The sequence below is a fragment of the Amblyraja radiata genome, chromosome 19, assembly GCF_010909765.2.
Source record: "Amblyraja radiata isolate CabotCenter1 chromosome 19, sAmbRad1.1.pri, whole genome shotgun sequence".
Lineage (NCBI taxonomy): Eukaryota > Metazoa > Chordata > Chondrichthyes > Rajiformes > Rajidae > Amblyraja > Amblyraja radiata.
Window position 1 is genome coordinate 36912501 of NC_045974.1, and position 26305 is coordinate 36938805.

Below are 26305 nucleotides of genomic sequence, written 5' to 3' on the forward strand. Positions count from 1 at the left end.
TTGGAAAATACATTAACAGGAGAATAGATGGATTTTAATAGTTCAATATGCCACAATCTGAAGATATACATTTTATTAAACAAAAACTAAACAAATCATGTTCTTATTTTAAAATGTTATAGCCAAGGGAAATATCAGCCTTTTGTATAGTTCAATATGATTACATTTTAGCTTTTTGTCAGAATTGCTTAAATAAATCATGCTCTCCACATTACTAACTCCTTGTCACAATATAATGTGGCGCATTGATTCAGCATTAAATAACAACAATTTCAAGTGAAATAATTACTTCTCTATACTGAAAAATATCCTCTCCCCAATGTGGCATCTTTCCCCAGTAAAAGGACAACAAAACCCACTATATTCACAGAGTGGTCACTCAGCCAAGTTTACCTGCTACATCAAACTCCACTTCCAGTGTGACTTTGCTGTTAATGGCACAATCTCGGAGGAGTTGGTTGGTTTCCTCCAGCGTGCTGTCCTCAGTGAGGATTCCATTGATCGTCAGAATTCTGTCTCCCACCTGCAGCAAGCCACACCTGCCAGACACAGCAACAAAAGCACACCAGCTGTCATGCCCACTTCAGGAAGCAAGCGAGATAGAGTTTCAAGTGCATGACGTTCGAATGCTGGTAAAGCTGTTCTCCATCTGTTCCCGTCTATTACCGAACTTGCTTCGTTTTACACGGCACAAATCTGTTGCGCAGCAGCACCACACAGGTTCTCAAGCTGCCGTCTTTAAGTAAAACAAAATCCACGAGAGTAGCTAATAAACCATGACGAGGGTGAATTCAAAGCCCATTATGTCCTTGCAGCTGAAGTAAGAACATGAGAGGGCTGTGGAATGGAACTGCAATGCTCTATGTTTTGGACAACCATTCTATCCAAAAGCCACTATGGTCACCACTCAGATGTAATTGGTTTAAATGCATGACGCATCCCCCCCAAATAGTCTTAAGTGTGCTGAATGTGTCAAGATGATGTTGAACAAATGTCCTGGAGCATCGCTTCCCCAAATTGTAAAAAATAATATTTATATTCAGCATACGTTAAGTAATTTCCTAAATCTGCCCAGCTTTTAAACAGACCTGTTCAAATGTAATCTAATGTGGAACACCTATACATCTCCCCTCCACAGCAATGCTTCAGGGCCCCATTTCCGATCACTTCCCCTAGGACCCATCCCGGAGACATTGCCATCTTGGCAATATCCAACCAACAAATAATATTTTACATATCCCTAGTATTTTGCAGTTCCTCAGACAAGATCTGAAGCTCAAAGTTGATCAGACATTTGGGCCAATTGGTTTCATCTACAAGGATCCATTTAGATACAACTTTGAGGTGCTTGAAGATTTTTATGCCATAATAGTTCTTTTGAAGGCAACACTTCATGGTGGGGTTTTTTTTGTTGCAATAGGCACAAAACCAAAGTGAACAAGTTGTGAAATGTCCAGATATACAGATCTGAACTGCATGGTGCCTCACATAAAGCATTAATGGCCTGAAAATCAATAATAAACTGCTGCTAATATAAGACTGCAGGCATTGGGAGGAGATGAGAAAGAGATCAATGCTGTTATTTTTTAAATATATTTTATCAACACTACTGAATGTGGTATCCACCAGATAGAAATAAAGGAAAATTATTTGCTTTACCTTGTTTTACCTTTCTTTTGGAATATCAACCAGAAAAACATTCTTCATGAAACTGTTGCTGTAGAGAGCAAAGTAGAACATTCTGTTCCTTTACAATTGTACATGGTTTTCCTAACTTACTAAAACCACAGGAAGTTTCATTTTGAAGTAAGATTTGGGTCAAATCCACCACTGACCCCGACAGTGCCGATTGTCTGCTTTGGACCATGATGTTTTAAGTACCTGTCAACGCTGTCACTGAAACTGTGAATCTCTTAGCTATTTATACATTAAAGAAACCCAGGAAACATTAAAAAAAAAGTGACAAAGTTAAATGTTAAATACACTAGCATTTTAAAAATTAAATAAATGGAATCAAGTAACATTCGTTTGTTAATTTTTGAGCAGTCATTTCTTCTCATTGATCTCATTGCAGGACTTAAGCTGGACTTCCATGCAGAGATCTTGAATAGTCTGACAGAAGAACTAGCATGTAGCAGAAGATCTGACCAGGCTTAGTCAACCCAAAACGTTAACAATTTCTCTTTCCACCTATGCTGCCTGATGTGTTGAGCTTTTCCAGAATTGTCTGTTTTTGTTTGAGAAAACCAGTCCGGTTGTTTTTCAATTCACATAATCCAATTACTTCACAGTAAGAGTCAATGAGAAAATAATGCTGTATTTTCCATCATGGAACTAATGACGGTATATTATTCTGAGTGGTTGTAGCCGATTTTGGAATAAAATCAACATTACATTTGATAACCAATTCTCTTAGCAACTTTACAAAAGGATTATAAAGATGCTTGAAAAAAAGCATTAAGCCTTAAAACCAACATACAAATCACTGGAATAACTCAGCGAGTCAGGCTGCATCTATGGAGTGAAATGAATGGATAATGTTTTGGGTGGGAACGTTTCTTCAGATGGATGGGTCTGGCCATTTCACTCCACAGATGCTGCAGGACCCACTGAGTTCCTCCAGCAGTATGTTTATTTTCTGCTCAAGATTCCATCATCTGAAGTCTCTTGTGTCTAAGCCTCAGGGTCAGATGTGGTCTAGAATTCTGAAAATAATGAACAATAGACAGATAAAGCAAAGAATATATAACAACATTTTAAAGATCCCCCTAGGTACAGAAGATGGAAAAGACTTGAGGGGGCAAATGTGTTTCTCTTGCAGGCAGATATGGGAGAATTTATTTATTGGCAATATTGGCAATTTCCCTTACACTTTTAAAATTGATCCCAACACCTATGATACATTGAGGTTACACTGTGATTATAATGAAATATCACCAAATAAATGTATAAACCTGAAAATGTGATCGCTACCAACGATCTGATTATCAATAACCAAGATTTTTGAAAGGTGCAGCTATGGACAGAGCAGATATGTTGGTGTAACCTTGCAGAATTCTAGAGATGCTGAATGGTTACGGCACATCAGTGGGCAGAAAGATGAGATCAATTACATCAGAGAGAGAATGCAAAGAACTAATGACATGTTAGTCTGGCAATGATAGCTGGAAAAAACTTGAAATCTATAATAACGGCTGAAATATCAAGACAGTAATATAACTGAACAGAATCAACATGAGCATATAAAAGGGAAATCATGTTTGACTAATCCATTGGAGTTCTTTGCGGATTATAGTGCAGAATATAATATAGTGCTGTATTTGAGTTTTTCGAAGGGTCTTGAAAAGATAGAAAACAAAGCAAAGTGTACATATATTATCCAATAAAGACCAGAATCAGTTGTCAGGTAGCACTTTGGCCATGTAAAAGTGCCATTTTGAGAATTGCTTTAAAAATAGCTCTTGACTATAGTCAGATGAAACACTGGAAAATGAAAGTTTGGGTATCTGCGACATCTGTATAAATATCTTTATATTTGATCTGAATCCAGGAGCTAAATAAATCAACAAGCAAGTTAGCCTATGACAGAATGTGTATATAATTAGGAGTTGGACAGCCATAGGGCTAACGTGAAAAATTGCAAAGGCTTGCACGAAAAACATTAAAGGGAGAGCTTTCTCAAAGGGAGAAATGCTTAAATAGAAAGTAAGTAAAGGATGGGGAAAATGAAAGGGGTCCTCGGACGCAAGCAATTCATTCAGCCAGCTACACGGTTCATAAGATCAAGACTAATCTTCACATTAATTTTATTTCCCCTTCACCAAATCCGTTGATGTGCTGAGATCTATTCATTTGAGTCTTGAAAATACCCATTAAATAAGCATGCTGATTGGATTAGGAACGACAGTAAATTGATTCCTTTGCAACAATACCTTGCACTATTGGGTTTTTCATCACCTCGTGCCTGATGCTGTTGTACACCAAGAGCTGTATTTAATTGCCGTAATTATTCAAAATCATTCTTGTGTCTCCTGTTAGCAGCGTCGTGGAAGATGAAACAGAATGGAATCAGGCTCTTGATTTTGACCAGAAATTCCTTGATGTTATTTTAATTAAAATTGCCAGGTCAACCTCCGGAAAAATAAGAAATTATGAGGGAACTTAGTCGCGTCAGCTTGCTGCAAGCATATTAGGTAACGAAGCTTTTCAAGATCAAAGGAGGCTGAATTCAAGCTACAGAATGTAAATACATTTGGCCGCATGCAAGGTGAATTTACCCAGGAGCAGAGATTCTGGCAGGAATATACAGCACTTCCACAGATCACAACTCACAATTTTGAATCGCCCCAAAGGATGGCATGGTAACCAGTAAATGTATGCCAGCTCGGAGGAAAAGCCATGCAAGTCCTGGAAATAAGGCCATCTACATGTTCACAGAATTTAAGCTAACCAGTTGACTGGCTTTTTATAAATGTGGTTAGCTTGCCAGCTAAGGAGTGTAATCCAAAACCAATTTTGTCAATTTATATAAACCTTGGATGCTGATCTCGATCAACAATTTAAAATCAACAATTAATTAATGGTAAAGTAATGTGTCATTTTGGATTTATCTTTTCAACATGATAATTTATCACTAACATGATTTGTAAATTTAATCATTAAAAATCAAAAAATAAGCTGTTATATTAATTAACACTTGTTAGCTTAATTCCTTGTTAATTGATATTGTCATTCTGTGAAACCCGATTAGAATGTATGTAGTGTAAATAGTAGTACAATCCACACAGACTAATGCCAAACCTGACCAACTTTCAAAATGAATGGTCAACCTAGCTTTTCTTGTTAATTGTTAATGTAAAGGCTTCAGGGGCTTGTGTCCTCAATAAATATTTTTATCCAGGTGTATAAGAACGATCTCCTGCCATGTTCTTCGAGTGAATAGGCAACATAATACAGACATAAATACAGACCGATAAATACAAATCAAATCGGGAAAATTGTGCCTTCAGAATGAGTGAAATTAAGGAAGGACATCACACAGGCACAGCAGTTGGCTCTGCCCCATCACAGCTCCAGGCTCCAGCTTAACCCGAGTGCCAGTCTGTGTGGAGTTTCATACTCTCTCTGCAACTGCTTTGGTATCCACTGGGTGTTCTGGTTTCGTCCTGCAGCTCAAAGATTTGCTGCTTGGTTAATTGGCGACAGCAAATTACCCCAAGTAGCAAAAGGATCAGAGAGTTGATAGAAATAACATGGAAATGGGACCGATGGGATTCTCTTGTGGGAGCCCTCGTGGACTTAATGGATCTCTCCTGCAGTAAGCATGAAAAATGTGACAAACGTTTCTGATTACGTTATTGACATGAAATATCAATAGTGTTTCCCTCCGCCTGGACTGCAAATTACCTGATGAGCAGTTTCAGCGTTTTTTTTGTTTTTACTTCAAATTTCCATCATGGTCAGCGTTTTTTTTGTTTTTACTTAAAATTTCCATCATGGTCAGCGTTTTACATTTGCCTGGTGCGCCTTACTGAAATAAAGCCTCAAACTACTGATTAAGCATTAAGCTTATTGCTGGGCAATTCTTGGAAACACGACAGAAGATGTCAGATCAATACCCAGAATCATTGCTACTCAAATTACTTCCAGTGAAACTGGAGACAGCAGGTTTTAATCATTTTCAAAGACAGACAAGATACATATGATGCAGAGAGATACTCCACCAGTGTGAACCCGAGATTAACAATGTTGGAAATTGGTTCCCTATTCATGTCAGGAGTATCAGAGAATGGGTAGGAATAATTATACCTAGCCACGGAAAACCTTTTATATCAAAGTTATTGCTGATACAAGTTAAGAACCCTATACACACTGATAGCTCAAGTTAATTATAGTGGTTGACTGCAACATATGAACACACATAGTAATTAGAGGTGGAAGTACACAACTCAGCCCTTCAAGCCTACTCCACCATTCAACAAGATCACGGTTGATTTGACTGCAATGTGAACTCTACATTCCTGCCCACCCCAGATCGGCAAAATCTGGCAAAATAAAAAATACAAATCAATACATTTAAAGCTGGAATTTGGACGAAATGTATTGCCCAAAGGCTCAAAACAGAAATAACATTCTGATAATAACACAGATCTTGGCGCAAAAGCATGAATGATCTTCCATGTATTTAGGGACAGGGAAATGCTGGATCATCTGTAGATGGCTCACAAACTGTAATTGTTTTTAACGTGTTTACAGGTTAACCTCAAGGTGACGGCTCTGTGGACTGGAGATGGAGGGGAATGATTAAAAGAAGGATTTAAAATAGATTTTTCTCTCATGTCAACCATTTTGTGAATTAGAAGCAGAGGTGAAATAAGAGACACTGAACAAACAAGGTCCGCAAACACGATCAATTTATCATTTTTGCAAAGTTATTGGTCTAGCTGGATTTCCAATTACAATATCTAATTGTAATGTATTCTATTAGTAGTCCATGAGGACTGCACATAAAGGAATGCTAATGCTAGATAATGGTGAAAGCTTGCCCAGTGTAATACTTTGTGTTTATGGGCTCCAACGATTAGTCAACATAAATGAAATGATAGATAATTTAGGTCTTGAGACTCTTAATGGAATCAAGTGGTTTGGATTGGAAGATGCACTTGAAGTATAGGATTTTAAAGACTGGTGGGGTCCTGAAGGGACCACGTAACCTCTTTCTGCTTCTATGCTCTTATGCAAGTCACATTGTTAGCTGAAGAAGGGGATAAAATTGAGACGATAAATGCTTTCTTCCGTAATGGCGATGAATGTAAAATAGAGCTCTTACTTGCTCTAATTGAACCTATAGAATTGTACCAGAAAGTGCACAGCAACGTGAAAAAAAATCAATCCTACTTTCATGTTTGGGTTGTTGCGCCACAGGCTAAAGGATGCCAAACAGTTAAACATTGCAGCATTATAAAATAATAAAGAGCTTTGTTACTTTAAGAAGCACATCGCTGCCTTAGTCTTATTTCACTAGAGAAATCTTATCTATACTTGACCGTTGAGTTTTGCAGCACAATGAATATTTGGAGCTTTTCAATAAACAGCAGAGATTAAATTAAATTTGAATCAAACAAAGACAGATATAAGGAACTATAGAACAGCACAGGAAAAGGCCAACAATGTCTGTGGGGAACATGATACCAAGTTAAACTAATCTCCCTGCCTGCATGTGATCGATATTACCCCATTCTCCTGAAAGAACCACAAGTTTAAAAAATGGTCGGTTCATTCTGGTTAATATCCCGTTCCGTTTGAAAGATATAGAGATAAATAGATGTGACATATCCTGGTATTTCACTTGCTGTCAATTAAGAGCACTGAGAGATAAAACATGGAACATTCTTCAATTTGACAACTTTGCTGATGTAACATCCTATAATTAATTGTAAATGTCATGATTAAACGTCCTTTCAAGCAGAGAGGAGTATTTGCAGAAAACATTTCAAAGCTTGAAATCTCAGGGCTCTCACCTTTCTGCTGGGCTGTCAGGTTCAATATAAGCAATCAGTGGTGGAGAAGACAAGGTCTCGGTGGCAAAAACACCTCCCTGGAGCTGAATTCCAAACCCGACGATTGGGTCACTGGTTAGAACCACTTCTGCTGTTTCTGTGTGAACAATCTGGCCTGTGGAACCGACCGTACTGGAGGCTAATGACACTGTGAAAGACAGAGAGTGGTGGGCATCACTTCTGGGTCAGTGTACGCAACAGAATTCCACATGTGACTTATTGTAACTGCTTGGAAAAAAACATTCAGTAAAAACATTCAGCCTCTGTAATAGCTATCATTTTGTAAGCCTTTTTGAAACAAAAGTGCATCAACAAGTATTGAGAGAGTAATGTATATAGCTGGAGCTAAATCTATAACAAGAACTTGTGCATTATAATCGCAAGACCAAGTACAGGACTCGACCACGTTGGGCTTCACTTTTTAAGTGGGCAATCATGTTTACTTGCCCTATCCCAGATCACCCATTTGCTTTTATTTTTGTGTAGGAAGGAACTGCAGATGCTGGTTTAAACTGAAGATAGACACAAAATGCTGGAGTAACTCAGTGGGACAGGCAGCACCTCTGGATAGAAGGACTCATCCAGTCTGAAGGAGGGTCTCGACCCGAAACGTCACCCATTCGTTCTCTCCAGAGATGCTGCCTGTCCCACTGAGTGACTACAGCATTTTGTGTCTATCTTTGCTTTTATTATGAATGGGTTACCATTTCTGCCACTTCATAGTATGAAAAGACGGTGGCAAGTCAATCAAATCCAATTGGAAGAGTTGTAAATGTTCTTTTTAGAATCTGTAAAAATTTGAACAATTGGCTTTCAATCTTAGCAAGTTAATGCTGTATTATTTTGCATTCAAAATAAAAGTAAACATTTTAGACAGATTTACAACCAGTTTCTGTGCAGGTGCCTCTATGTTAAATTGTTCCTGATATTTCATTGGAATATTCATTGATGGTCTCTGCCATCAAAATTAAATAATTTGTGTTGAATTAAATCAGATCAAAATTTATAAAAATTGGAAGTTTTAGCTATTTACTGCCCCCGTGGTTAAGCATCATTATTCTCTGTACAGCATTTTCACTTATATTGTACATAGGAAGGAACTGCAGATGCTGGTTTAAACCAAAGATAGACACAAAATACTGGAGTAACTCAGCGGGACAGGCGGCATCTCTAGCGAGATGGAATGGATGACATTTTGGGTCGAGACCCTTCTTCAGACTGGATCTGGTCTGAAGAAGGATCTCCACCCGAAACGTCACCCATTCCTTCCTTCCCGGGATGCCGCCTGTCCCGCTGAGTTACTCCAGCATTTTGTGTCTGTAATTCAAGAGTAATCTTTACACTGGACCTTCCACGTACAAGAGCTCTTGTAGTCCTTCTTTTTCAATTTCCTTCTCATCAGCGTTCCTCGCGGACTTGTCGGATAGAGGTTGCGTGGTAGGGTGCCCGTATTCAGGGAGCTCAGGCTGTACGCACTCATGGAGGTAGGAGGAAATGATGTTGACACCAGAGCAGCTGGAAAAACAAAAGCAGAAAGTCTCAGCAATCATTCTCAAGTTTGGTGTGTCAAAACAGTCATCTGTGACACAGCTGGTGTTATAATCTCCTTATAGACTGGCTATCAAATATGTTGTGTGTATTTATTTTCCTGTGGATTGATTTGGTAAATGGGTGGGTAGAAGGAATTCAGGTGGAATGTTAGGTATGAATTAATAGAAAGGTGGGACATGCTGCAAATGCCTAGTCTTGCTCTTATTTGTAAAATTCAGGGTTTCTCAATAAACCATAATTAAGCAAAGAATGAATCGTAAGACAATCTCCTTTCCTATCATCAAAACCATCAGTGGCCCCTTTTTGTATGCAGATTTTCAAGCCTGGAGCTAAATGGATGGTTCAGAGAGAGGGTAGCTGAGCCAAATATATCAGGGGCATCAACAACTCAATCACCAAGTGGTGGTGAGTTTCTGATAAACGTGACGCGTTGCAACTCTGCATCTTTGTGTGGGGCAGAAGGCAATTGACTAGATTTCTCCAATCGCAATCTAGTTAGCCCAGCAGGGAGCAAATGCGAGTTTGGATGAGAGCTCTTGACGGTGTGGTCTTTGCTGCGATGCCTTCTGTTACTGAACAGCTTGTGAAGCTCACTGTCAAGGCTGAGCTGATGAATCATGTCTATTCGAGGGGTTTTAGAGGATGGACAACTCAACATGAGAAAGACGCGCATGACTCAGCCCCATAACTAGGCTGCTGTAGAATGCCAGTGTGGAAATGATAGACCACCAGTGTGTGAATTATTGACCATCATTCCCAAACCCTCTTCAAACAGGATGTGGCTGGGAAGCAGGTGGATTGTGAATGTTACATCCTTGTTTAGAATAGGCCTGATGAGTAAACCTAGCAATTGTAGGCAACTGCCCAGAATTAGATAGGTACTTGACTCATCTAAATTTTAGACCGAGTTTAGTTGCTTGGTCTAAACCCGAGGGAAAGACCTTTAGTCTAAAGATGGGAACAGACCCAGAACATTGTCTGTTCACTTCTCTCCGCAGATGCTGCCAGACCCGCTGAGTTCCTCCAGCTTTTTGTTCAAAACCATTCGAAATCTTGTCCAATGAGGGAAAGATAATCAAATATGGCACAAACTGATTTACAGAGCATAGCGATAAATACCTTGGTCAAAAAAACTAATTGCTGGAGGAACTCAGCAAGTCAAGCAGCATCTGTGTAGGCAAAGGGATGGCCAACATTTCGGGTTGAGACCCTGCATCAGGAATGGGAGTGTAGAGAGAAGGAAGCTAGTATAAAGAGGTGAGACGAAATGGTGAGACAGGGGCTGGTAGGTGACAGGTGAAGTCAGGTGATGCAGTGGGTGAGGGGCAGATGAAGCCACATTGGGGAGGGGAGGGAGAAGGTGGAGACAAAGGCTAAAGATGATGGTGCAACTAGATAAGGGAGGAATGATGGGCTGATGGACTAGATAGGGAGAAGGCGAGAGGATTGGTATAGTTTGGTTGTGCTGGGAACATTTAGATAAACACTAATCCAGAGGACAATTAACTTTCTCTTGAATAATCTGGGTTGATAATCAGCTACACTAACTGTCTCACAAACAGACACTGTTTTGGTGAACAGCAGTTGCTGTGAAATGTGGAAACTTTTAGCGTTTCCAAGCATTTGGCATTCGGACAACTACTGTTTTTTAAAAAGCATTAATGATTTGAATCTTTGATGGGTGATAACGGGGCAAAATTTTGAAATATATTGAATCTTAAAGGGCCTGTCCCACTTTCACGACCTGATTCACGACCTCCGCCGAGTTTGCCCTCGACTCATACTCGCAGCATGGTCATCACGAGGTCTTAGGAGGTCGTAGGTAGGTCGTAGCAGGCCATGATGCCAGTCGTAAGTAATCGTGGTATCAAGTACGCCGGGGCGTTTTTCTAGCCTGATGGAAAATGTCCACGAGTAAAAAAGGTCGTGAATTAGGTCGTGAAAGTGGGACAGGCCCTGAATAGTGCAGACACTTGGAAAGAGTAGCTGGCTTCAAGAGAACATTGGCAGCAGATAAAATGCAACTGATTTACAAGAGATAATACATGTTTACAAGAGGCATACAGAAAGGCATTGTTAACTTGCATAATTTTGACAGGGTTTCAAGAATAAAGACATAAGGGATGTTACTCCACAACACTTTTGACATTGGCAGTATTTTAACAAAACTCTCAATAGTACATATGAAATACCATGATTTGCAAGTACAGGGATTTGACACAAAAGACACCAAGACTACATAAAACACTACTTTGGCTCAGTTGGGGTGTTATGCCCAGAAAGCTTCAGTTTTTGTTGAGGATAAAGCAGAGACAAACAAGAATGGTTTCAGCTATGCAGAAAGGCTGGAGTACATGAGGGCTAGAGAAGACCAAGAAGTGATTACATTGATGTGTTCAAAATCATGAAGGGTTCACATTGAATAAATGAAGAGAAAATTTTCCAATATTGAAGGCACAATAGACAGAGGCGACAAGTGCAAGGGAACTAACAATAAAACAGAAGTGACATTAAAAAAAATAACATTTTTATGCAAAGGAATTTAAGATTTGTAAATCACTGCTTGGTAAGAATGAAAATATAACTAAATGTTAATTTTCAAACGATAAATATAATTTACTGGAATATGGAGAGGGGTACAATGGAAGTGGGAGGGTGATAGTAAGTAACTCAATTCCTCTTCAAAACTGCCAGCACACTTAAAAGCTGCATGTGGCTACTGAGATTGATTAATCTGTGACTCCACAACTCTCTCAAGATAGAGCAAGGGTGACAGCTATCAAGGCGTAAACAAAGCAGTACATTTAAAGCTGAAGAAATCATGTGTATCTTGTGCCACATCTTCCAACCTTTCCTTGGTCTAAATGCTCGGCTCAGCACCATAATCACAACTAAACAAATCTGCTAGGAACTAAAAATCCTGTTATAGGTCGAACACCAATTTTCCGGCAACTGATGGTCCCCCCCCCCCCTAACGGTAGGTACTCGGGAAATCCGGTAAACTCGTGACGCTTTTTCAACACTGTGAAAAATGTCCACGAGTAAAAAAAAATACTCGCGATGAAAATATTTTTTACTCGTATGAGCCGCTACGAGACATTCTCAGAGTTCAAATCAGGGGAAAACTCGGGAGAACGTTTGAATTACCTCGTACACTGGGACAGGCCCTTAAGTCTTTCCTATCCATTTACCTATATATTTTTTTATGTAATTGTACTCGCCTTACCACTTCCTGCACCAGCTCATTCCATATATCACCATACTGTGTGAAAAAAATTATCCTAGGATCCCTTTTAAATCTTTCCACTCTCACTTTAAACTATGCCCTCTAGTTTTTGCCTCCTAGCCTGTGGAAAAGACTATGGCTATTCACCTCGGGAGAACTCTTGAATTACCTCATACAGTGGGACAGGCCCTTTAAATGTGACGAGATAAATTTATTTAAATTGAAAGATTGATGGGAGACTGCAGACCATTTTCTGAAAGAGCAGAAACTCTCCATGCACTTGAAGAATAGTAACCGACAAGGCGACAATGAGATGGGAAGAGGATTTAACCTGGCAAGCTGGTTTTCTAGACTATTTTGGGTTGAATAACCTTCTTTCTGTGCATTAAAATTTGATAATTCTGTAACACACGCGGATCAGCTACTTCTGCACACTTAATCCTGGTCTTTACATAAAGTGTGTGAAGATGATTACAACAGTCAACTGATGCTCACACTCACTCATTGCTGTTGACCAAAGACTACTTTTTCCATCACATATGTTTTCATCATAATATGTATGTTTCTAAGTTAACACACACAATGGCCAATCTGCAGATGGTATTTTCCACAGGAAGAAGCAATTCGATTAGTTTACTGTCATCCTTCACTAACCCAGTTGCCTCTACCTGCTCAAGTAATTGACAACATTTCAGGCTTCATTTCAAAACTTCAATTTGACATACGTGATAGAATCATCACTTTAGTCACAACCCGTTTCAAGTAATACATTTTGAATGGGACCGGCCTTCCATTTTTCTTTGCAATCAACTGCATTTGGGCTTAAACTTTCTACATAGCTGGAATATTAGTACATAGTGCAGTCCTGTAACACAGCATTCTGCTACAATACAGAGCTCAAAGATGTGCAAACTAAACCATGAACATATATGCTGGTTTACAACAGTTGTTTCTTGGTTATGTTTCCGCTGGCTGATTGACAAAAGATTTCTCTACGACTCACTTACAATGAATGCAGTGTTAAAGAAATGAAGCATGAAAGCAAGAAATGACTAAAGGTTCTCCAGCAGATAGGGCATTGGCAGGAGGAAGGGATAAGCGTGTTCCATCCGAAATGCATCATAATTATTTACTGTTAGGAACTGCATGATCTTCGCTTCCACTGTCTATATATAAACATAAGATATTTAAATCCACCGTGAACAACTATATGTGCACAGAAGATAGACACAAAATGCTGGAGTATCTCAGCGGAACAGGCAGGACCTCTGGATAGAAGGAATGGGTGATGTTTTGGGTCACGACACTTCTTCAGACCCTCAGTCTGAAGAAGGGTCTCGACTCAAAACATCACCCATTCCTTCTATCCAGATGTCCTGCCTGTTCCGTTGAGTTTCTCCAGCATTTTGGGTGTATAAGAGTGAGTTAACTATACCTCTTGGGGCTAACGGAATCAAGGGATATGGAGAGAAAGCAGGAATGGGGTAGTGATTTTGGATGATCAACCACGATCATATTGAATGGCGGTGCTGGCTCGACGTGCCGAATAGCCTACTCCTGCACCTATTTTCTATGTTTCTATCTTCGGTGTAAAGCAGCATCTGCAGTTCTTTCCTGCAGAAATATGTGCACAGAGCTTTGGATAGGAGGTCGTGGCAAAAAGCGCTGCTGAGCACAAAAGCTTTTGATGGCGAGTGAGTCTCACTGGCAAGTAAGGTTATAATTGGTTAGATGTTGTTTGCTAATTTACCAGTTTGTGCTTGATATACTGTCCTTTATTCATTTATTTGACAATAATACTGGATTATTCATAACATCACAATTTTGTGAAAGTCTTTTGCTCACGTGAACAAAATTCTTGTTTAAACTTTCATCATTCGGTTCTTTTAACAATGCCTTCCTCTCTGCCACAGAGTCTAGGGGGAAACAGCAGAGAATAAGACCCTTTGGCCCATCAAATTTGCACAAACCATGAATCCCTCATTTACTGAAGAAAGGTCTCGACCCGAAACGTCACCCATTCCTTCTCTCCAGAGATGCTGCCTGTCCCGCTGAGTTACTCCAGCATTTTGTGTCTATTCTCACTTACACTAACCCGACAGTAATCCCATTTTTTGTTCAAACCACACTTTCATTAACTTCTCCAGATTCCAACACTCACCGATACACAAGGGGCAATTTACAGTGGCTAATTGACACAACAGCCTCCGTCTTTGGGATGTGGGAAGAAATTAGGGCATTTGGATGAAACCCTTGGACAACATGCAAACCTACACACAAACAGAACGCAAGATCAGGATTGAACCCAGTCTCTCGCGCTGAGACAATGACTTTACCATGTGACTGTGTCGCCCAATGTGCGACCTGCCCTGAACAACTAATTCTGAAAAAATCAACAAAATTGGCGCATTTGATGAAGCTGGAGACCCAAGCTTTGCTGTGGAATTTAGTGTTGCTCTTCAAATGTCAGCATCACCATAAGCAGGGCACAATATGCTCCCTGCGACTTGTGTGCTATGAATTCCTAAACCTTTCAGAAAGTACCTTTAATGAACTTGATAACATAAAGACAACTTTCCCAACAGTGCATTTTTTTGCCACATCTGTGGCATTGTTCATTTTAATTGGTTCGTTTGGAAAGATTCTTAAATTCATATTTATTGATCCAGTCTCACAATGGTGACAAGCAAGACCCAATAATGTAAGCAGCACTATGCTAACTGCAAACTGAATGCTAATAGTAATGCTTAGACATTTATCACAACCAATCACTTTGATTTATTAGTAGCTTTAACACATGCAAACGGAACACAGAACAGAAAATAGATGGTGAGAAGGACAGGAGGAAAAAAGTATAGAACATTACGGAGATTGTTTTGAGGAGAAGGTTTCTGGCATTTCGAGGTCTCCATCCTGCATTGGCCAGGGTGGTAGGTGTTATAGGGCTGGTAGGTGAGGAAGTTGCCGTTGTTGCTTCCACAGGTCTCCCAGGCAAGTTGTCTGCTGCTCCTCTGAACCCTGACTGTCGACATGAAGGATGGGAACCGCACGCAAAAACAGACAGAATGGAGCAGAAAAGAGGGAAAGACAGAAAAATTATACTTTGCAACATCTAATAGTAGAAAGAGCAGCAGAAAGAATGACAACCTTTTCTCTCATCCATTGAAATAGCCCAGTTTCCTCTGCCTCATAAAGTGACATTCCACACGCGTTCTCCTAGTGTCCCATCAGGCTGCTAATGAATGGCAAACAAAGGTCCACACCATTCCTCAAAGGTTTTGCTGCCCTCCTAGCATCGTGATGGGAGACTAGGAAAATCTCAGGATGGACCTGTTCACCATTACATTTGAAATCTTGAACATCTTTTCTCGCATTCAAAAATATCACATAAACCCATCAATATTTTGCAAGATCAATGAATGAGAATCACATCTTAAGGTATTATATTTAACCGAAGTTTGGTATATTTTTCTCTTCTTGTTCAAAAGCATCACATGTGTTTAGTCATGATTAGCAGCTTCCAATCAAAGATACTTCATTTTGGCTGGTTTGACCAAAAATGAATTCAGTTTCGTTGATGAATAATGATTTAAATTGGAAAAAAAAAAAAGGAATAGTGGACTAGTGGAATAGCTCAAACAGCAAATTGGAACAATCACAAATGGACCAAGAGCCCTGAAAAAACACTAAATTCTTTGGAATTCACAAGAAAAGGGTTATGAAATAATTCAAGGGGGAACGTGGAAATATCCCTATGTTGCTTTTTAAAGCTAGTTCACGCTTGAAAATAATTGGTATAAGCAACATAATATTTATTTCACTCAACTGTAGAATGTATGACATACCAATCCAAAATGAGAATAAGGTGTTACACATCCCAATTTGCAGAAGAACTGATTTTTTTTCAATTGCACATTTGAAATCTGTTGACTTCCACTTGCATTCCCACACAGTTTAATTTGCCCCGACTCAAATGGCACTCAAAACTACACTTTATCAATAAAAATGCTTTTTTTAAATTGATTATTCTTGGCAATTTCAGTCTTTGAGGAGTTTGTGTATTTTCCCTATTAAAAGAATGAGCTCCCGTCAGGTGCTCTGGTTTCCTCCCACACCCCAAAGACATGCTGGAATGGTGTAGGATAGTGGATGTAGGAAGTGTTAATGTGTGGGGATCGCTGGTCGGCGCAGACCCCGTGGGCCGATGGGCCTGTTTCCGTGCTGTATCTCTAAACTAAACGAAACTAAATCTGTGGTAACACTATGAGCTAAAAGATGAAGTTTGGATTAGAAACATAGAAAATAGGTGCAGGAGTAGGCCATTTGACCCTTCGAGCCAGCACCGCCAGTCAATATGATCATGGCTGATCATCCAGAATCAGTACCCCGTTCCTGCTTTCTTCCCATATCCCTGATTCTGTTAGCCATAAGAGTTATATCTAACTCTGTCTTGAAAACATCCAGTGAATTGGCCACTGCCTTCTGTGGCAGAGAATTCCACAGATTCACAACTCTCTGGGTGAAAAGGGTTTTCCTCATCTCAGTCCTAAATGGCCTACCCCTTGTCACAGAGATGTACTAAAGTGATATCAGAGATGATGGCCTTTAGAAATGGCCTACCCCTTATACCCCTGAGACGGGTTTCACATTGATAAAGCATAGCTACAGGAAAGACTGGCTGCCCATGGTCTAGATGCATCCTATGTTTCCAAGGTAGGAAGGAATTAGCAAAGGCCAGGCCATAGTATTTCAAACATATCCAAATTCAGGGTTGGTGCCCGAGGACTGGAAAATTGCAAATGTTAAATCAGGTTAAATAAAGATTATAGGGAAAAATAAAGTAACGACAGACCAGGCATTTGAACCACTGAGGTGGGGAAAATAGAAACAATAATCTCGGACAGAATTAGCACTGATTTGGACAAGTGGGTGGATTTACTTTTTATGAACACAAATTTCTATGTTGAAGGCAAACCACGTCCAACTAACTATGATGAAGGATATATGAAGGAAATATAGTTCATATGGCATAAATGGACTTCCAAAACATGTTAGCTACATAATAGATTTGTCATTAAAATTATATCAGAAATGATGGCCTTTAGAAAATAGATCAGCTGGGGAAGTTATGGCTGTTTTATTAGAGCAAAGGAGATTGCAAATCGATCTAATAAGAGGTATTTTAAATTATAGGTAGACACAAAATACTGGAGTAACTCAGTGGGACAGGCAGCAACTCTGGGGAGAAGGAATGGGTGACGTTTCTGGTCGAGACCCTTCAAAACATATAGAGACAAACTGCTCTACGGGTGGTATGGTCAAGAAGACAAAGAATGAAAAGAAATGGTAAATGAGCAAATGGAGATATTTTGTTCTTTACACAGAGAAAGGTTGTGGTCAGGAACATACTGCCAACAGACGGTGGTGGAAGCAGATTTAAATGCAGCATTCCAAAGGGTGTTGGATAAGCATCTGAAACAAGTCTGCAGGGATGCGTTATGAGGGCTGCACGTTTAATTGTTTAGACTGCTATTGTATAAAAGCAGGATTGGAATAAAAGGGCTGGTCTGAATGGCCTCCTTCCATGCTGTAACCAACCAATGAAAATTAGGCACTCATTCAGGAAAAAAAGTTCACTCTGTTATTGATAAGCATCTCAAAAGCATGAGTGTGAAGAAGATGCCAGCTCAAGCTTGTGCTTCAATTGTCTCCCAGTATTACTTGAACTATAACAAACGATCTGTTGGAGGAACTCAGCAGGTCAATCAGCATCAGTGAAGGAGCATTCCTGTCAGGCAAATAGTCTGCACAAATAAATATCTGGACACTCACCATGTTCTGGTCCCTTCAAAGCAAATCGTGTTTGGTGGTATGGAAGCAGCTCTAGTTTGACATGTTCAGAGGTACTGGCTAAGAGCTGTGTGGCTTCGGCTAATGTGCAATACTCCATGCTGGTGCCATCAATTGAAAGGATGTGATCTCCAACATGTAAAGCCCCACATCTGTAGGCACAACAAACATCTGAGATCACCGGCAAAACTCAATAGGACACAACAGTCAGAAAAACATCCATAAAAAGCATCATGGATGTTCTTTGACTTTCACACGTAAATAAAGTTCTATACCTTAAAATGCAAATTTAATTTTACATCAAGGATTCACCTTAATTGATTATTATACATAATGCAACAGCAGTAAATAAACAGATCAAGGTTCAAAAATGTTATCAAATTACAATTTAATAGAACTATGGCTCTAAATGACTCAACTCATGCATCCAACCCAACTCATGCATCCAACCCTGCCACTTTGTTCCCTATCCTTACTCCTTTGATAAGAGCCTGGCCTTGATCACAGTCCACAATGCAATTTATCAAAACTGGGAGCTCATAGCATAGCTAATAACAAGTGCAACATGATGACATAGTTGGTTGGAGTACTACGGTGTACCTCAAAACATTTTGGGATTCTGGCTTTAAAAAAAAATCAATGGACTTTTTTTAAGCCTCAGGTTTGTGGATGACTTGCTTCAAAGTTTATAGTGTTCTGATGGGCAATGAGGCTAATCTGGGAACCGCAGACCTTTCAATAAAGGTTTATTATTCTGGTAAATCTTTCCTGAAGCCACTCTTGGTCCTCGTATCACCACAAATAGGAATAAAACTGACCAGGTATGATCATAAACTTCCAAAAATGCTTGCATCAAAAAGAATTGGAAAATGCACTCCCATTTGGAGGATGTGAAGATGGGCTAAAAACAAAACACAATTCTGTAGAAACAACTAATATAGCAGGGCTGCCAACTCTCACGCTTTGAGCGTGAGAATCACGCCCTCAAGCAAACTCTCACGCCCTCACGCTGATCAGAAATTTCTCACGCTCTGTGGTGAGAATTCTGTGATTAACGAAAATTTCAAAACTCGAATAAACTGCATGGTCCGCGGGTGTTGGAGAGCTGGGGCTGAAGGAGGGATTGGAGCAGAACCAGCGGCGGGAACAGATGCGGGGAGCCGGGACTGGCGAGTGTTTGCCGAGCAGTCGAGTGTTTGCGGGGCTGCGAGTCACACGCTGCAGCTCTGGCCATGGAGCACTCCGGACAGTGCAAGTCCCGGGCTGTCGGCGGCATCTGAGGCGTTGCGCCGCTGCCGCGAGAGTCTCTGTGTCGAAGGGACAGACTCTCAAAGGGAGGTGGAGAGAGAGAGAGAGAGAGAGAGGGAGGAAGGAGACAGGGAGACAGTGGGGAGAGAGAGGGGGGTGAGAGGAGAGAGAGTGGAGAGACAGAGGGGGAGTGAATGGAGAGAGAGAGAAGAGGGAGAGGGGGGGAGGGGGGGGGAGAGGGAGGGGAGAGAGAGGGGGGAGAGTGAGGTGGGAGAGGGGGGGGAAGAGAGAGGGGTGAGAGGGAAGAAAGGGAAGAGAGAGAGGGGGTGGAGAGGGAGGAGAGGGTAGGAGAGAATGGGAGAGAAGGGGACGAGAGAGAGGTGGTAAAACAGAGGGGGAAGAGGGATAGAGTGATACAGTGTGAAAACAGGCCCTTTGGCGCAACTTGCCCACACCCGCCAACATGTCCCAGCTACACTACCTGCTTTTCGTCCATACCTCCAAACCTGCCCTATCCATGTATCTGTCTAACTTTTTCTTAAATTTTGGGATGGTCGCTGCCTCAACTACCTCCTCTGGCAGCTCGTTCCATACACCCATCACCCTTTGTGTGGATAAAGTTACCCCTTAAAAAGTTACCTCTTCATACAAAAAACATTGAAATCATACTTCTACAATGCACTAAAACATGATTTTAATACCTCAAATTTCAAAATATTCCTACCCTGGGAGGGGGGACACCCTTCTTCCACACCCTTCTCCCCACTCGGTTGCTCCACTCCCTCACCGGGTACCCCCAAGGCCAGTGATCAGTGATCGCACAGCCTCCCCCCTTTCAAAAACGCTCCAAACCAATTTAAAGCATATATATTGCATTCAAGTGTGAGTTAAAAGACTCGCTACAGTATGCACCATATTGCACAATTTCAAGCTGAAAAATGCAAACGTTCCGTACCAATGGGAGTGGGGCACCCCCCCCCCCCCCCCCCCCCCCCCCCCCCCCCCCCCCCCCCCCCCCCCCCCCATCTAACCCCCCCCCCCCCCCTCCCCCAACCCCCCCCCCTCCCCCCTCCCCCCGGTCGCTATACTCCCTCGGGCTTGGTCTCACTCCCAACTCTCACCCAATGTTGGCAGCCCTGAATATAGTTACATTTTTATGTTATTGTCTTAAGGCATCAACAAAATAAATCCAGTTTTAATGAATATCAGGGATTAGTCTTGATTTAAATATACATCAATATTTTTGTGCCCTCTCACCAACGTGTTTTCCTTAACACTAAACTAGTATTTTGAATATGCCACTAGGTTTACGGAAATTAAGCCTTGATTAATACCTGAAATCGATTATGATCTATATTACATTACAAATTTTATTTTGGATCCATAACTAAGTGATCCACAGGAGAATCAGTGCTCTTCAGCACAGATGCATACCTGTCAGCAATGCTGGCAGCCTTGATTTTGTCTATGACAATGACTTGCTTGTTACAGTACAGTGAGGTAGTTAAAATAATGCCCAAGCTAGAACCAGGGGTTTTCGCCACTTCCACCATCAGTGGGCCAGAAGCATTTGCCACAGAATCTAACACAAAAAAAGTGCATGTTGTAATTAGGTATGAATATCCTCTCATACGTCACACATGTACCTCACAAAATAGACTACAGTGATTAGCTAAAGAATCATGATAAATCTTTTACAAGTGAATTAACAAAAACAAATCAAAAAATTAGTAACTGGAACAAATAAACCTTTGGCAATTGCAAATATTATAAGCAGTAAAAACGGACACATTTTATTAGACAAGGAGAGCTATTTTGGAAAAGATACAGTATTCACAGCTTATTAAGCAGAAAAATGTCATTCAAAAGATATAGGGGAAAAATAATATCAAAATTACTGTTATTACTGGTCTGTGAAATTGTAAGATGAATAAAAATGTATTCAATCTACTTTGGCAATTATTATTATTTTTAGAAATATCACTCTTGTTTCCAACACTGGTTTGAATCGAATTTAAGAATGTTATGTGAACAGATTGATTTATCTGCGAGCTTATACAAGAGAGAAACAGAAATAGTTCACCTCATAATGAACCTACAGATGATACTGCAACACTTGCCAGATTCCTATTAGAATACAGTTGGCTGCTGCTGATATAAAATTACTCTGTATAAAAACATAGTGGTTGAAAAAGATCACGATTTGGTGGAGGTCAAGGACTTGTCCAGAAAGTTAACATACCCATTACAGATACATCGTATTCGATTATTAATGTTGCTTCCTGCCCACACTGTTTAAGAATGCTCATAGCTTCTGCATGAGTTGTTCCAAGAAGCCGAATTCCATCAACACTCAACAGCCTGTCGCCAACCTTTATTGTGCCTTCTCTGGAAGACAGAAATGAAAATTAACTATTTAGGTACATGCTCATTGAAAGATTGAACCATCAAAGGAACTAAATGGCTTTGGGCTGCTTTGCAATATTTAACTGGTCTATCTCTTCTTCATCACCAACCAACCATGTGATATGTGATCATTTTAAAATTGTGATTCTTTCATCATGAATGTGATCACATTCAATGACACAAATTCAATGAAAACTAAATGCATCAAATTGTTGTGGCACAGAATCTATCATTCTGCCCATTGAGTCCATGCCATCGCCTTGTTCTATTCCCACCCTCTATATCTATAGGTCTTTAATTATTCTCTCGTGTCCACCCATTCATTCTGAAAGCATTGATCAATGCCATTTCCACTAAGTAAGTAAGTAAGTAAGTAAGTTTATTGGCCAAGTATTCATATACAAGGAATTTACCTTGGTGCTCCGCCCACAAGTAACAACATGACATACAGTGACAGTTACAAATGACTCAGAAAACACTAAACATTAATAATAATAAAACATTAATGATAAAACACCATTGATCAAGCATTGAACCAACAAAATACCAGATCAAAGACATCATGAAAGGAAGTGAATTCCAGGTTTCACATACGGAGCAAACATAATTTTTCTCTCATCCTTTAACCAAAATGTTAAGCCCATTTCCCCTGGTCTTTGAGCCATCTGCTAACATGTGGGGGGGGGGGGGGGGGGGGGGGGGGTGGGGGGTGGTGGGGTGGATTTCTATTTACCGTCTGTAAACCAGTCATGATCTTGTATCCCTTGAATATATCCATGCTTTGCTCCAATGCTGACAATCTTGCTCATCCTCGCTTAAATCCCTCATCCCTTAAACCATTCTAGTGAATCAATTCTGCACCCACTCAGGGACCTTCACATCACAATCGACAGGAAGAGAACAGATCAGATCTTTTCACAATGTTCCATCAATGCATACCCTGAAAGGATTTTGAATACACAATCTCTTTTGCAGGTGGTGATGCTGGGATAAAGTCACAGAATAATTTCATAATTGCAGCTAAAGTTTCTCATTTACATTTTATGGCATTGTCTGCAGGAATTAATGAAATGTTTTAATTAGTCTCAAGGTTTCATTTTGATTTAAATAACTTCCCAGAGGTGCTGCCACATATTCTCAGTCTTAAATCTACCTCATTCAAATTTTCTTTGATTGCAATTTGTTTTTTTTTTGCTTCAGCTTGAACTACAATCTTTACACCATTCTGCTATTTTGATTTGTCATTGTATTTATTATCGTATCTTCTTTACGACATACCTATATGGTTTGCTCTGTGAGCTTCATACGAACAAGGAATTTAATTGCATCCTGGTGGATATGACATTACACTAAACTGAGATATCAACGCTTATTCGTTTAGTCTCACCAACAGATTTCTCTCAACTAGCATTTTGAATACATCACTTCTGTGAATAAAAATCATCAAATGATGTCAAGCATTGAAATATAAGGGTACAGTGGCATCAGTTAGTTTACGAGCAGTGAAAACTGACACTAGGCAAAATATAAAAACACCCATAGAAAGTCACACCAGCAAATCACTATCCATTAAATGTGCATTTCAAATTCATATCCAGATTCAAAATTAATTATTAAATCATACTTACACATTTTTCAACTACAATGTGATCAAGGATGAGGAGCAAAATCAAATTTTACACTATTGTTAAAATGGGTGTGCATGATCTGCTGAGTTTTTTCCAGTATTTTCGGTTTTGGTTACAGAAAGATTTAGACAGGCGGAAAGGGCACACTCGCATTTCAAAAACATCAGATTCTGAACACTACTTCCACTTGCATTGGATATTTCTTTCTAAGTGAGACCTCCAATATTTGTATACTCAGCATTTCTACCAAACTCTAAGTGACAAATCCTACCAATCCTATATCAATCACCATCCTTCACCTAAGTATTAAAAGTATGCAATGGAGACAGAATACTGATCATGATCCTGAATCTGCTGTTGTTTAATATTTAATTCATGGAAAATGCTGCAAAGTGACCATTCTCAGAGCTCAAAGGAAACATCCAACAGAATCCCTGGGTTGAAGTAACCACAGGCATTTAATCAACTCATGTATAGGTACAATAGTAGTTGCATTGTACAGTCAACATCACCCTGGGCTGACTGCTTGATGGAAAGATTTAATGGGCATCTTTGTACTGCATATACTGTGCCCTCTCAAAATGAGTGGCAGATATTTTGGGAAAGAAGCATTTCTACACAAGGCAGTAGCAGCTGTAGGATGCAGTCCTCGGGTAAAATAATTCACAGCAACAATGGCAGCAGTTGGATACTTGGTACTCACTGGCAACAGTGCAGGGAAGTGAACTTAGCAACTTGATCAGAGGCTGCCCATGAGATGGACGATGGAATGACCAGACCCAATTAAAGACATAATAATTGTACTGTTATTATTCTACCTGTCAGCTGGCCCTCCAGTTCTAACACATGTTACCACAATTGGCCGGGATCTATTCCTGTCCTCATGAGTTCCTCCTGAGAAAGAAAGAGAAGATATTAAACAATATCGATTCTTCACCTCTGCAAACCGACGTAACTGATAAAATGCATTGCCAACAGGGTCGATTGGGCAGTATGGTGGCTGGACCAGATTAGCTAATCTTAAGCATGTTAGCAGAGAGGAGTTAACAACTGCTCCCAGAAGCCAAGGAAAGTGAGCTGCAGGCCCAAGATCCCTGCCAGACTGCGCATGTTTGCTTGCCGCACGTAGGACTGCCTGCAATGGGCTTCTACGATTGAATAATCTGCAGACAGACACCGTCTAGGCTCACAGATCTAGATGGCCACTTGAGGAAGTTATTGAAGGATGATTGTTATCTGAGCAACTGTACATCAGAGAGCAATCAATACCTGCAGTAGAGAACCTTGAGAGGAGGGAAATGAAATCTTATTAGGATTTCCTCACACGCTAAATAATTCAGAACAATAGTATCCAATATGACACTTAATCTCTGCAAAGGCCACACAATAGCAGGGCAGGACATTTACAAAAGATCCCCTAATTGACCAAAGGAAGTAGCCCAGCTTTGCTACCTTCCCATACAAAGTTGCTGGCTGTGGGCCTTGGCTCGAGTGGTAACAATTTGCATTGGCTTTCCAGGCTGCAGGTTCAGGGTCTGGTTCAAGATGAGAACATGTAATCCAGGCGTGGCTAGTGCAGCACAGAGAGTGTCACTCTGTTGGAGGTGTAACCTGTTAGAACCGATATTAAAGTAAGGTCTAAGAGGGAACTGCAGATGCTGGAAAATCATCTGTAGCAGTATGAACATTGGCTTCTCTAGTTTCAGGTAGTCCTGGCTTTCTCCTCCCCTGTCTCTGCCTCTTCCTTTCTTCTTCCCGCCCCACCACCCTCACATCAGTCTGAAGAAGAGTCTCGACCCGAAACGTTGCCTATTTCCTTCGTTCCATAGATGCTGCCTCACCCGCTGAGTTTCTCCAGCGTTTTTGTCTACCTCAAAGTAAGGTCTTGTTGCTATCTCAAATTGCTGCAAAAGATTCCTTGGCACCGCTTTGAAGAAGAGCAGGAAATGACCCAATGTCCAGGTCGATATTTATCCACGCCAACATTAAAAAATACAGGTCATTGGCACTTCACTGCTAGTTGGAACTGACAGTGTACAAGTGGGCTCCTGCAATTCCATCACAATAAAAATGCTATGCTTGAAAGCCCTTTTATAATGTCAAAAGAATGTCAAGTCAAGTCACATTTATTTACATAGCACATTTAAAAAACAACTCTCGTTGGCCAAAGTGCTTTACATTTGTTATAAGAATAGTATAAACAAACAAACTACATACATATATACATATAGCCCTCGCTCAGTGGACGTCAGGAAAGGCTTGGGAGTATAGATAAGATTTTAGTCTTGACTTAAAGGAGTCGATGGAGGGGGCAGTTCTGATGGGAAGGGGGATGCTGTTCCACAGTCTAGGAGCTGCAACCGCAAAGGCCCGGTCGCCCCTAAGCTTATGCCTAGACCGCGGGATATTGAGCAACCCCAAATCGGCCGATCTGTGGGGCCTGGAGGTGGAGTGGTGGGTGAGAAGACTTTTAATGTAGGAGGGGGCAAGCCCATTGAGGGCTTTGTAGACATAGAGGAGGGTCTTGAAATGTATACGGAACCGCACAGGGAGCCAGTGGAGAGAGGCCAGGATCGGGGTAATGTGGTCCCTTTTTCGGGTGCCCATCAGGAGTCTTGCTGCGGCGTTTTGGACCAGTTGCAGGCGGGACAGGGAAGATTGGCTGATGCCAGTGTAAAGAGAGTTGCAGTAATCTAGGCGGGAGAAGATAAATGTGTGGATGATCTTTTCGAGGTCATCAAAGTAGAAGAATTGTTTTATTTTAGCTATCGTCCGAAGCTGAAAGAAGCTAGCTTTTACCACGGCATTGACTTGTTTGTCAAATTTCAGTGCTGAGT

At 40.5% G+C, this 26305-nt stretch overlaps 1 protein-coding gene across 12 annotated transcripts in view; it reads right to left on the reverse strand.

Moving 5' to 3' along the window:
* The window catches only part of grip1 (glutamate receptor interacting protein 1), a 596334-nt gene that overhangs the window by 211735 nt on the left and 358294 nt on the right, over positions 1 to 26305 (reverse strand). For 10 of the 12 annotated variants that reach the window (XM_033038250.1, XM_033038259.1, XM_033038253.1 and 7 more), the window contains exons 6-13: positions 24287 to 24362; positions 21677 to 21822; positions 20869 to 21016; positions 18169 to 18338; positions 15203 to 15358; positions 8919 to 9074; positions 7521 to 7707; positions 394 to 539 (exon numbers count right to left, since the gene is read on the reverse strand). In XM_033038250.1, the coding sequence (XP_032894141.1) occupies positions 394 to 539; positions 7521 to 7707; positions 8919 to 9074; positions 15203 to 15358; positions 18169 to 18338; positions 20869 to 21016; positions 21677 to 21822; positions 24287 to 24362 (1185 nt within the window). The remainder of the gene's footprint in view (positions 1 to 393; positions 540 to 7520; positions 7708 to 8918; positions 9075 to 15202; positions 15359 to 18168; positions 18339 to 20868; positions 21017 to 21676; positions 21823 to 24286; positions 24363 to 26305) is intronic. The other 2 variants (XM_033038256.1, XM_033038260.1) reach the window with 1 other exon arrangement.